Source organism: Dendrobates tinctorius, unplaced genomic scaffold (genome assembly GCF_039654945.1).
Source record: "Dendrobates tinctorius isolate UK_male_01 unplaced genomic scaffold, ASM3965494v1 ptg000341l, whole genome shotgun sequence".
Lineage (NCBI taxonomy): Eukaryota > Metazoa > Chordata > Amphibia > Anura > Dendrobatidae > Dendrobates > Dendrobates tinctorius.
In genome coordinates, this window is record NW_027362007.1 from 2,308,787 (window position 1) to 2,321,445 (window position 12,659).

General features: G+C 43.4%; 1 protein-coding gene across 1 annotated transcript in view; it reads left to right on the forward strand.

Moving 5' to 3' along the window:
* Positions 1–10,117, forward strand: part of LOC141074879 (EF-hand calcium-binding domain-containing protein 6-like) — an 87,555-nt gene extending 77,438 nt beyond the window's left edge. The window contains exon 17 of the mRNA XM_073562188.1: positions 7,028–10,117. Within this exon, the coding sequence (XP_073418289.1) occupies positions 7,028–7,246 (219 nt within the window). The 3' untranslated portion in view covers positions 7,247–10,117. The remainder of the gene's footprint in view (positions 1–7,027) is intronic.
* The last annotated feature ends 2,542 nt before the right edge of the window (positions 10,118–12,659 follow it).

Below are 12,659 nucleotides of genomic sequence, written 5' to 3' on the forward strand. Positions count from 1 at the left end.
TTATAAGGATTAGATCCAAGGTAGCAGTTCCCCTTGTTTTCTCCCCTACCTTTTGGAAGATAAAGTTGTCAGCAAGAGAGGATAAGAATTTCCTTGACCTGTTAGTTTTGCCTGAGAGAGATTCCCAACAAATGTCTGGATAGTTGAAATCTCCCATGACAACTATGTCATATTTTTTGGAGAACTTGGCCATCTGATGCATAAAGAGTTCATCTATATCTTCGGCTTGCACAGGCGGCCTGTAGTAAATGCCTACAATGGTGTCCTTTCCATTGTTCTGTCCTTGTATTCTTACCCAAACAGTTTCCACAGAACTCCCAGTCTCTGAAGCTTCAATCTCTGTGCAGATATACGCGTTTCGAACATACAATGCGACACCCCCTCCTCGTTTATCAAGTCTGTTTCTTGCAAATAAGTTGTATCCTTCTAGTCTTGTATTCCAATCATGTGTATTGTCCCACCAAGTTTCAGTGATTCCAATTACATCATATTTCTTTTCCTGTGTTAGTAGTTCCAATTCTCCTTGTTTGTTGCCCATGCTTTGTGCATTAGTATAGAAACATTTTAGTTTGTGATTGGTTTCTCTTTCTCCAATATTTTTATTAATTAGATTCTTTCGTCTTTGTTCTTCCTTTCCACTTCTAATAGCAGAGTTCTCAATAGCATTTGTCAGGTGTATGGCTTTTTCTGGTCTTTTGCTTCCCTTCCCATGTTGTTCTAGTTTAAAGCTCTCCTTACAAGTGTAGCAAGGCGACTTCCAAATACATGCTTTCCAGTCTTCGTAAGGTGCACCCCATCTCTAGCAAGTAGTCCATCATATAAGTAGTTCACTCCGTGATCCAGAAATCCAAATCATTGCTGACGGCACCATCGACGTAGCCAGTTCAAAAAGACTATATCAGCACTCAGGTATTTTCTGAAGACAGAGCAAAAAGGAATTCAACTCACCCCAGCAGGGAATGGCAGAAATTCCGAAAAACAAGGCAAAACAAAACACAAATGCAAAAAGCAGTGCAGAAAACTTAGCTTTTGAGGAACAGGAATCAGACTGGTCTCCTAGAATCCCTCAAAGAGATCACCAGCAAGGCAGAAGGGCGTCGGCTGCCTTATATCCAGTCAGCAATTCCCGTCACCCAGTCCTCATCATCATACCCAGGTGCTTGGTAATCAGCCTCACTACCTTCCTTCACCAGAAGAGGGAGTTCATCAGACCTCAATGGTGAAGGGGAAAATGAACTCACAACAGTACCTCCCCCTTGAGGAGGGGTCACCGAACCCTCATCCACGCCACCAGGGCGATCAGGGTGAGCCCGATGAAAGGCACGCACCAATCTTTTGGCATGAATATCAGAGGCAGAGACCCAGGAATTATCCTCCTGACCATAACCCTTCCACTTAACCAAATACTGGAGTCTCCGTCTAGCCAGACGGGAATCCAGTATCTTCTCTACCTCATATTCCATGTTTCCTTCAACCAATACAGGGTCCGGAGGTGCCACCCCAGGAACTACTGGTTCAACAAACCTCTTCAACAAGGACTTATGAAACACATTATGGATTTTAAATGTGACAGGATGAGCCAAACGAAAAGAGACCGGATTAATAATCTCCAAAATCTTGTAAGGTCCAATAAATCTAGGCTTAAACTTAGGAGAAGCCACCTTCATAGCGATATTTTTTGATGATAACCAAACCATATCACCAACCTTAAACTGGGGACCAATGGTCCTATGTCGGTTGGAAAACCGTTGGGCCTTTTCCTGGGAGAGAGATAACTTATCCACCACTTGGTCCCAGATCTGGTGCATTCTCTCCACCACCGTGTCAACACCTGGGCAGGCAGAAGGCTCCACCTGCCCTGAAGAAAATCGAGGATGAAACCCAAAGTTACAAAAAAAAGGTGACATCAAAGTGGCAGAACTAGCTCTATTATTTAAAGCAAATTCGGCCAAGGGCAACAATGAAACCCAATCATCCTGATCAGTGGAAATAAAACATCTCAAATACGACTCCAAGGTCTAGTTTGTTCTCTCCGTCTGCCCATTGGTCTGAGGGTGAAAAGCAGAGGAGAAGGACAACTGAATTCCCAGCTTGGAACAGAAAGTCCTCCAAAATCTAGACACAAACTGAACTCCTCTGTCAGATACAATGTTCTCAGGAATCCCGTGCAAGCGAACCACCTGTTGCAAAAACAGGGGCACCATCTCAGAGGAAGATGGCAACTTAGGGAGTGGTACAAGATGAACCATTAGAGAACCTATCACAAATCATCCAAATAACAGTCATTCTCTGAGAGACAGGCATATCAGAGATGAAATCCATTGAAATATGGGTCCATGGCCTCCTGGGGACCGGCAAAGGCATCAACAACCCACTAGAGCGAGAACAAGGTTTAGACCGGGAGCAAGTCCCACAGGACTGCACAAAATTCCTGACATCATGAGACAAGGCGGGCCACCAAAAAGACCGACTCACCAGATCTCTAGTACCAAAAATACCTGGATGACCAGCCAATGCAGAGCAATGAACTTCAGACATCACCCTCTTCTTCCACTGGTCAGGAGCATACAACTTTCCCCTGGGACAACGCTCAGGTTTGTCCTCCTGGAACTCTTCCAGAGCACGTCTCAAATCGGGCGAGATGGCAGAAAGAACTACCCCTTCGCCTAAGATGGTAGCAGGCTTGGTCACCACAGGAGAATCAGCAAAGAAGCTCCTAGAGAGAGCGTCAGCCTTGACATTCTTAGTGCCAGGAAGAAAAGAGACCACAAAATCAAAACGTGTAAAAAACAAGGCCCACCTAGCCTGTCTAGGGTTCAAGCGTTTGGCCGACTCCAGGTAAATCAAATTCTTGTGGTCAATGAGGACCACGACTTGATGTTTAGCTCCCTCCAACCAATGTCTCCACTCCTCAAATGCCCATTTCATAGCTAACAGTTCCCGATTCCCCACATCATAATTACGTTCAGATGGAGAGAACTTTCGGGAAAAGAAAGCACAGGGATTCATTTTAGATGTTACAGGATCCTTTTGGGACAAAACAGCTCCTGCACCAATCTCAGAAGCGTCCACCTCTACCTGGAAAGGGAGTGAGACATCAGGTTGCCGCAAAACCGGGGCAGAAATGAATCTTCGCTTCAGCTCCTGAAAGGAAGAAACAGCCTCCGGAGACCAATTCAACACATCAGCACCCTTCTTAGTCAGATCAGTCAATGGCTTGGCAATACTAGAAAATTTTGCTATAAATTTCCGATAAAAATTAGCAAAACCCAAAAACTTCTGCAGGGCCTTCAAAGAAGTGGGCTGAACCCAATCATAAATGGCCTGTACCTTGGCCGGGTCCATTTCAATAGTTGACGGAGACAAAATAAATCCCAAAAAAGAAATCCTCTGTACTCCAAAAAGGCATTTCGATCCTTTGACATACAGGGAATTCTCCCTCAAGATCCGGAACACAGTCCGAACATGTTCCACATGAGAATCCCAATCCTTGGAGAAGATCAAAATATCATCCAGTTAGATAATCAAAAATTTATCCACAAAGTCTCGGAAAATGTCGTTCATGAAGTACTGGAAGACAGAAGGGGCATTAGTGAGCCCAAAAGGCATCACCAGGTACTCAAAATGTCCCTCCGGAGTATTAAACGCCGTCTTCCAATCATCCCCGTTCTTAATGCGGATAAGATTATACGCCCCCCTGAGGTCAAGCTTAGTAAACCAGCAAGCACCTTTAACTCTGGAGAATAGATCCAAAATCAGGGGTAACGGATACTGATATTTAATAGTAATTTTGTTGAGGGCACGATAATACAAGGCCTTAATGAACCATCCTTTTTGGCCACGAAAAAAAACCCAGCACCTAGGGGTGAAGAGGATGGTCTAATATGACCCTTCTCCAACGCCTCCTTAATATAGGATCACATAGCATCGTGCTCGGGTACAGATAAATTGAAGAGCCGACCCTTGGGAAATTTACACCCTGGGCTCAGTTCAAATGCACAGTCATAACTCCTATGAGGAGGCAAAGACGCAGACTCATTCTCACTAAATACATCATAAAAGTCCGCCAAATAGTCAGGAACATCATGCGACTGAGGAGAGGTGGAAAAAAACGGAGCCTCACTAAGGGCACACCGACAACCCCAACTCACCACAGACACAGATTTCCAATCCAAAACTGGATTATGAATTGCAACCAGGGAAACCCCAGAACAATGGTATCATGCAAATTATGCAACACCAAAAATCTGCAATTTTCTTGATGGTCTGGGGCGACCCGCATTACCTCCTGGGTCCAAAACTGAGGTTTATTTTTCGCCAAAGGAGTGGCATCAATCCCTCTCAAAGGGATAGGCGTCCGCAGAGGTGTCATCGGAAATCCACAACGTTTAGCAAAATCCAAGTCCATTAGGTTCAGGGCTGCTCCCGAATCCACAAAAGCTTTGGCAGAAAATGTGGACAGGGAGCAGATCAGAGTAATTGCCAGAAGAAACTTAGATTGAACACCACCCACAGAAAACGTGTGTGCAAAACGTTTCTCTCGTTTAGGACAGACAGAAATAATATGCGAGGCATCTCCATAAAAAAAACACAGCTTATTACGCCTTCTGAACTCCTGACGCTGCTCCCTGGACAAAACTCTATCACATTGCATAGGTTCAGACACTTGTTCAACAGGTGGCAACACCTCTTGTGCAGTCCTGCGTTCACGTAAATGCCGATCAACCTGAATGGCTAATAACATAGAATCGTCAAGACCAGAGGGAACAGGGAATCCCACCATAGTATCTTTTACGGCTTCTGACAAACCATTCCGAAAGAGAGCTGCCAAGGCATTATCATTCCAGGTAGTAAGGACCGCCCACTTTTGGAATTTTTGACAGTACAATTCTGCAGAATCTCGACCCTGGCTCAATGCCAACAGGGTCTTTTCAGCCTGATCAATAGCATTAGGTTCGTCATATAACAACCCCAAGGCTTGAAAAAATGCGTTCACATTAGTCGGAATAGGATCATCTGGTTTCAAAGAAAACGCCCAATCCTGGGGATCGCCACGCAGCAAAGAGATGACAATTTTAACCTGCTGCACGGAGCTCCCTGACGAGTTAGGCTTCAAGGCAAAAAATAATTTACAATTATTTTTGAAATTCAAAAATTTAGACCGATCCCTAAAAAACACATCAGGAGTAGGGATCTTTGGTTCAGCAGCATGTGAATGAGCAAGGTAGGCGGAAATTCCCCGCACTTCCGCAGCGAGCTGCTCCACACGATCAGACAATTGCTTTATCTCCATTGAGAGAAAAAAAAAATTCCCCCTACGGCCTCAGAGATATAGAGGAAAGAATGTACACCCTTTTTTTTTTTTTTTTTAACAATTCTTTCCTGCTATTGAGTACCCTAGGACCTGCGGTATGGCTGGTGATTCTGTTATGAATGAGTCACCGTAGGAGGCAAAAACAGAAATACTAGCTAAGTCCAGAAAACCAGAGACGTTGGCAGCTATCGGATTGCAGACCCCTGAACCTATCAACAACAACTAGCAGTAGCCATGGGGGGTTCCTACGGTGCCCTACACCCCTCGATCACTGCCGGAGAACTACATAGCCTAAAGACAGAAAGGGAAATCTAAACTGCCCCAGAGCAGACCCCAAAGCAATAGGCAGCCCCCAACATATAATGACGGTGAAGCAAGATGAAAAAACACTCACACAGATAGCAAGATAGGAAAGCTGCTGTCTGCTATCCGCCAAAAACCCTATCAAAACAAGGGCCAACAGGCTGATAGGGAAAAGGGAAAAAGGCCCTGAAGACGCTAGGCTTTAAAAAGACTAATTCAGCACTCGGGTATTTTCTGAAGACAGAGCAAAAAGGAATTCAACTCACCCCAGCAGGGAATCGCAGAAATTCAGAAAAACAAGGCAAAACAAAACAAAACACAAATGCAAAAAGCAGTGCAGAAAACTTAGCTTTTGAGGAGCAGGAATCAGACTGGTCTCCTAGAATCCCTCAGAGAGATCACCAGCAAGGCAGAAGGGCATCGGCTGCCTTATATCCAGTCAGCAATTCCCGTCACCCAGTCATCATCATCATACCCAGGTGCTTGGTAATCAGCCTCACTACCTTCCTTCACCAGAAGAGGGAGTTCATCAGACCTCAATGGTGAAGGGGAAAATGAACTCACAACAGTCTCCCCTGCTTTCTCTTAACTCGCTAGGTTTCTGTCTCCACTAGTTTATCCGCCTTCACCACAACCCAGCACACTACAACAGTCCAGTTATTGACAGTCCTACTCTAAACCTCTTAAGGGAACTAGATTGTCAGTATGGCTAGTACTTAGCTTCTCAGCTTGCTGATGCCTTGGAACGCCTTCCTGGGGCACTCTCTTTGTCTCATGTTCTCTGTTCCCTCCTGGCCCGTTACCGCTCTGAGTTATAAACTCAAGCCTGTACTGCTAGGCATCATGTCCCAGTGCATCACTCTGAACACCTTGTACTTTTGTGTCTTGCTCAGTGGTGGTCGGGCTCGGCCTCCTCACCTCGGCCGTGTGTCTGTGTTGCTGGTTCTGGGATCTGCATCCTCTGTATACTGGAAGCAATCTGGGATGTCTCAGAGACGAGAAGTCTCTTTTTTGACCCATTTTGCCTGAGGAGAACAAACTGCTAATAATTCAGTACACCCTGAGGCCATAGCCCCTGATTACACAATTAGACATCACCTGATCTGCTTCATACCATCCACATTCAGCTTTATACAGGTGGAGGCAGGAAATCTGCAGATAATGATGATCTGGTGACATCCGCACTGCTGAGAATTCGCCACATAATATGTGAAGGGAGCTCATATAGTAGCGATACACCCAGTGTATATACACATATACCCTGCTCAATCCTCACGTCTGATAATTCTATGCACAATGTATGGATTCTTTAATGTACAGGCAGTAGGATTGTGTGTTATTTGCTGTATGAGCGGAGACTATATCTCATCCTGTCACTGTCCTGATAAAATGTCTTCCTGATCCCTATAGATCTCCAGCGCAGAGTGGAGGAATCTTCTCCAGTCCTGTCTGAAGATGGACAAGGATGGATCCGGCCTCCTCAGCCTCCCGGAGTTCAGATCTGTGGTGAAGCTGTGTAATATTGTGCTGGATGAGGAGATTTATCACATCATGTCTCACTACAACAAGAATCTGCTGGGGATGATCGACTACTCCCGACTCCTGAGAGACCAAAGAAAGAGCAAGTGAGGCTGGAAGAGAAAGAAAGGGAGACGAAGAATATATAACGTGTGTTAGGAGGAGGGGGTAGTATTATTTCTCCCCTTTCCATCCCCCTGTGTTTCGAACGGTCTCTAAACTAACCAACTTCTAGAAAATGCAGTGATTTTACCAAAACTCCACCCCTTAAATGTAGACCACACCCACAAATATTTAACAGTGACTGCATAGTGTCCCCATAACTGTGACATCCTCAGTACCCTAATAAGTGACTGCATAATGCCCCATAACTGTGACATCCTCAGTACCCTAATAACAGTGACTGCATAGTGTTCCCATAACTGTGACATCCTCAGTACCCTAATAACAGTGACTGCATAGTGCCCCTATAATGGTGATATCCTAATAACAGTGACTTCATAGTGCCCCAGAACTGTGACATCCTCAGTACCCCAATAACAGTGACTGCATAGAGTTCCCATAACTGTTACATCCTCAGTACCCTAATAACAGTGACTGCATAGTGTTCCCATAACTGTGACATCCTCAGTACCCTTATAACAGTGACTGCATAGTGCCCCCATAACTGTGATATCCTCAGTACCCTAATAACAGTGACTGCATAGTGTTCCCATACATGTGACATCCTCAGTACCCTAATAGCTGTGACTGCATAGTGCCTCCATATATGTGACTTCCTCAGTACCATAAATAACAGTGACTGCATAGTGCCCCCTTAACTGTGATATCCTCAGTACCCTAATAACAGTGACTGCATAGTGTTCCCATAACTGTGACATCCTCAGTACCCTAATAACAGTGACTGCATAGTGCCCCCATAACTGTGATATCCTCAGTACCCTAATAACAGTGACTGCATAGTGTTCCCATACATGTGACATCCTCAGTACCCTAATAGCTGTGACTGCATAGTGCCTCCATATATGTGACTTCCTCAGTACCATAAATAACTGACTGCATAGTGCCCCCTTAACTGTGATATCCTCAGTACCCTAATAACAGTGACTGCATAGTGTTCCCATACCTGTGACATCCTCAGTACCCTAATAAGTGACTGCATAGTGCCCTCATAACTTTGAAATCCTCAGTACCCTAATAACTGTGACTTCACAGTGCTCCCATAACTGTGACATCCTCAGTACCCTAATAACAGTGACTGCATAGTGCCCCCATACATGTGACATCCTCAGTACCCTAATAACAGTGACTGCATAGTGCCCTCATAACTGTGACTTCATACTGCTCCCATAACTGTGACATCCTCAGTACCCTAATAACAGTGACTATATAGTGCCCCCATACATGTGACATCCTCAGTACCCTAATAACAGTGACTGCATAGTGCCCCCATAACTGTGATATCCTCAATACCCTAATAACAGTGAATACATACTGCCCCCATAACTGTGACATCCTCAGTACCCTAATAACAGTGACTGCATAGAGCCCCCATAACTGTGATATCCTCAGAACTCTACTAACAGTGACTGCATAGTGCCCGATTACTGATATCCTCAGAACCCTAATAACAGTGACTGCATAGTGCCCAGATTACTGTGATATCCTCAGTACCCTAATAACAGTGACTGCATAGTGCCCCCATAACTGTGATATACTCAGAACCCTAATAACTGACTGCTTAGTGCCCAGATTACTGTGATATCCTCAGTATCCTAATAACAGTGACTGCATAGTGCCCAGATTACTGTGATATCCTCAGAACCCTAATAACAGTGACTGTATAGTGCCCAGATTACTGTGATATCCTCAGAACCCTAATAACAGTGACTGCATAGTGCCCAGATTACTGTGATATCCTCAGTACCCTAATAACAGTGACTGTATAGTGCCCCCATTACTGTGACATCCTCAGTACCCTAATAACAGTGACTGCATAGTGCCCCTATAACGGTGATATCCTAATAACAGTGACTGCATAGTGCCCCCATAACTGTGATATCCTCAGAACTCTAATAACAGTGACTGCATAGTGCCCCGATTACTGATATCCTCAGAACCCTAATAACAGTGACTGCATAGTGCCCAGATTACTGTGATATCCTCAGTACCCTAATAACAGTGACTGCATAGTGCCCCCATAACTGTGATATACTCAGAACCCTAATAACTGACTGCATAGTGCCCAGATTACTGTGATATCCTCAGAACCCTAATAACAGTGACTGTATAGTGCCCAGATTACTGTGATATCCTCAGAACCCTAATAACAGTGACTGTATAGTGCCCAGATTACTGTGATATCCTCAGAACCCTAATAACAGTGACTGCATAGTGCCCAGATTACTGTGATATCCTCAGTACCCTAATAACAGTGACTGTATAGTGCCCCCATTACTGTGACATCCTCAGTACCCTAATAACAGTGACTGCATAGTGCCCCTATAACGGTGATATCCTAATAACAGTGACTGCATAGTGCCCCATAACTGTGACATCCTCAGAACCCTAATAACAGTGACTGCTATAGTGTCTCTAGAACAATTAACCACAGTACCACCATAATAGGGACAGTTATAATGCCCGCAAGAAAGTGAAGCTCATTGCTCCCATAATAATGGTGACATTCCCAGTGCTCCCATATAAGAATAGGGCCACCCATCGTGCCTCTTCTCTTTCCGGGTGATGCCATTGGTGGTTTGATGATTACAGCATGGACTGTTGTGTTCTTGTTGCTTGGCTGCGGATGATACTTGTGCACTAGCAAATACTCCCTTTCCTTCCTTTCCTCCCCTTTATTTTTCTTCTCTTCCTTTCCCTTCCTTCCTTTCTCCTTCCTTCCACCTCTGGTCACTTGTGGTGCTTAGGATTTATATTTCTCTCTATATCTGAAAATTAATGCAATAAAGATGATAAAATGTGTCCCATCAGTCGTCGTCTTTTTCTTCGGCCTGCAGACTGTTTAGAGGGAAGACTTATATTCATATCCAAATCTGAACTTCTATAATATGAGTGGGGTCTTGCTTTCACATATCTAATCATTCACAAACTATCCGTTCAATTGTACTGGAAGGTTTGGGGCTGAAAAAAAGTTTACCCAGAATAAGAGGCGGTGCAAATTAATTTGCAGGACCCGGTGTATCGCCCCCGTCAGTAATCTGTGGCTGCTGGTTGGAAGCCCTGACAATCGCCTCCCACATCCGGGCATCCGCGGCTCTTGTTTTGATTGGCGGGCATGATGCACATGGGATGTTGCTCCAAGAATAGGAATCGATTTGCATCAACTCTGACATTTCTTCACTTTTTAATAGGAGAAGCAACATCCGACGATCGCTGATAATAATCCGATTTGGATTATAAAAAAAATAATATAAAAATACTATCAAAAATTGGTCCGAAGACATAGATGAGACCCACGAGATCTGACTATGATACAATGTTTACCAGAAGGTTTCATTCTTCTTCACTTAAGAAAGGAAGAAACGTAAGATCTAATTAAAAGTTGTTACAAAATAACTGTCCGGGATGAGCTGAATATACCCGCTCCGGTTTCTCTGGGAGAGAGAAAGACGTCCCTCATTCCTGCATTTCTATCAGATTCGCCATCACTCGCTGCTCGGACTAAGTGAATTCTATTTCTGGCCCATTCTCATGTAGATAGTAACATGTATAGACAACCTGCGCTGAAATACAAACTCCCTGTCTCCTGAATGGCGCAGATTCTAGATTCATCTGCTAGTTTTATACATTTGGCCTGAATGATAGATCAGGTTACCGACGGCAATAATATTGTGTTTTTCCTCAGTAAGATCATCTGGGAAGATTACATTTATTAGTCACTTACAGACAATCTGATTCACACAGACCACAGCTTCTTATCGTTTCCAGTTATGCATTTCAGAGAGGTAAATTGATACATTCTAGATGATGTCTGTTATGTCATTCTAAAGAAAAACTTTCATCATTAAAATTGTTTTTATTTTTTCTTTATAAACTTGGTTATATTTGGAAATCATGTAGCGGAAAGTGCAAAGGAAAAGAGAGAAACCAGGGAAAGGAAAGAGTGAAACCAGATAAGAAGAATAGGAAAGAAAAAAGAAGTTCCAGCGCCAGGAATGGAAAATTAAAAATCCATTTTATTGTGCCATTGCATATTAAAATTCCAGCAGGTACAGCATATCCGACAGATATGCTGTACCTGCTGGAATTTTAATATGCAATGGCACAATAAAATGGATTTTTAATTTTCCATTCCTGGCGCTGGAACTTCTTTTTTCTTTCCTATTATTGATTGACTGCCTAGTCAAATCCGTGCGCAGGATCTGGATCCTACCAGCAAGGCAGTGCGGTGAGCTGGATTAATTTCTCTTTTTTTATTTATACAGGAAAGAAGAAAGTGCAAAGGAAAAGAGAGAAACTAGGGAAAGGAAAAAATTAAACCAGGAAAGAAGAAATGCGGAGGAAAAGAGAGAAACCAAGGAAAGGAAAGTGGAAAGTGCAAAGGAAAAGAGAGAAACCAGGGAAAGGAAAGAGGAAAGTGCAAAGGAAAAGAGAGAAACCAGGGAAAGGAAAGAGGAAAGTGCAAAGGAAAAGAGAGAAACCAGGGAAAGGAAAGAGGAAAGTGAAAAGGAAAAGAGAGTAACTAGGGAAAGGAAAGAATGAAACCAGGAAAGAAGAAATGCGAAGGAAAAGAGAGAAACCAAGGAAAGGAAAGAGGAAAGTGCAAAAGAAAAGAGAGAAACCAGGGAAAGGAAAGGAAAGTGCAAAGGAAAAGAGAAACCAGGGAAAGGAAAGAATGAAACCAGAAAAGAAGAAAGTGCAAAGGAAAAGAGAGAAACCAAGGAAAGGAAAGAGGAAAGTGCAAAGGAAAAGAGAGAAACCAGGGAAAGGAAAGAATGAAACCAGGAAACAAAAAAGTGCAAAGGAAAAGAGAGAAACTAGGAATAGGAAAAATTGAAACCAGGAAAGAAGAAAGTGCAAAGGAAAAGAGAGAAAATAGAGAAAGGAAAAAATGAAACCAGGAAAGAAGAAATGCAAAGGAAAAGAGAAACCAGGGAGAGGAAAGTGAAAAGGAAAAGATAGAAACCAGGGAAAGGAAAGTGAAAAGGAAAAGAGAGAAACCAGGTAAAGGAAAGAGGAAAGTGAAAAGGAAAAGAGAGAAACCAGGGAAAGGAAAGTGAAAAGGAAAAGAGAGAAACCAGGGAACAGAAATAATGAAACCAGGAAAGAAGAAAGTGCAAAAGAAAAGAGTAACTAGGGAAAGGAAAAAATTAAACCAGGAAAGAAGAAATGCGAAGGAAAAGAGAGAAACCAAGGAGAGGAAAGTGCAAAGGAAAAGAGAGAAACCAGGGAAAGGAAAGGAAAGTACAAAGGAAAGAGGAAAGTGCAAAGGAAAAGAGAGAAACCAGGGAAAGGAAAAAATGAAACCAGGAAAGAAGAAAGTGCAATGGAAAAGAAAGAAACT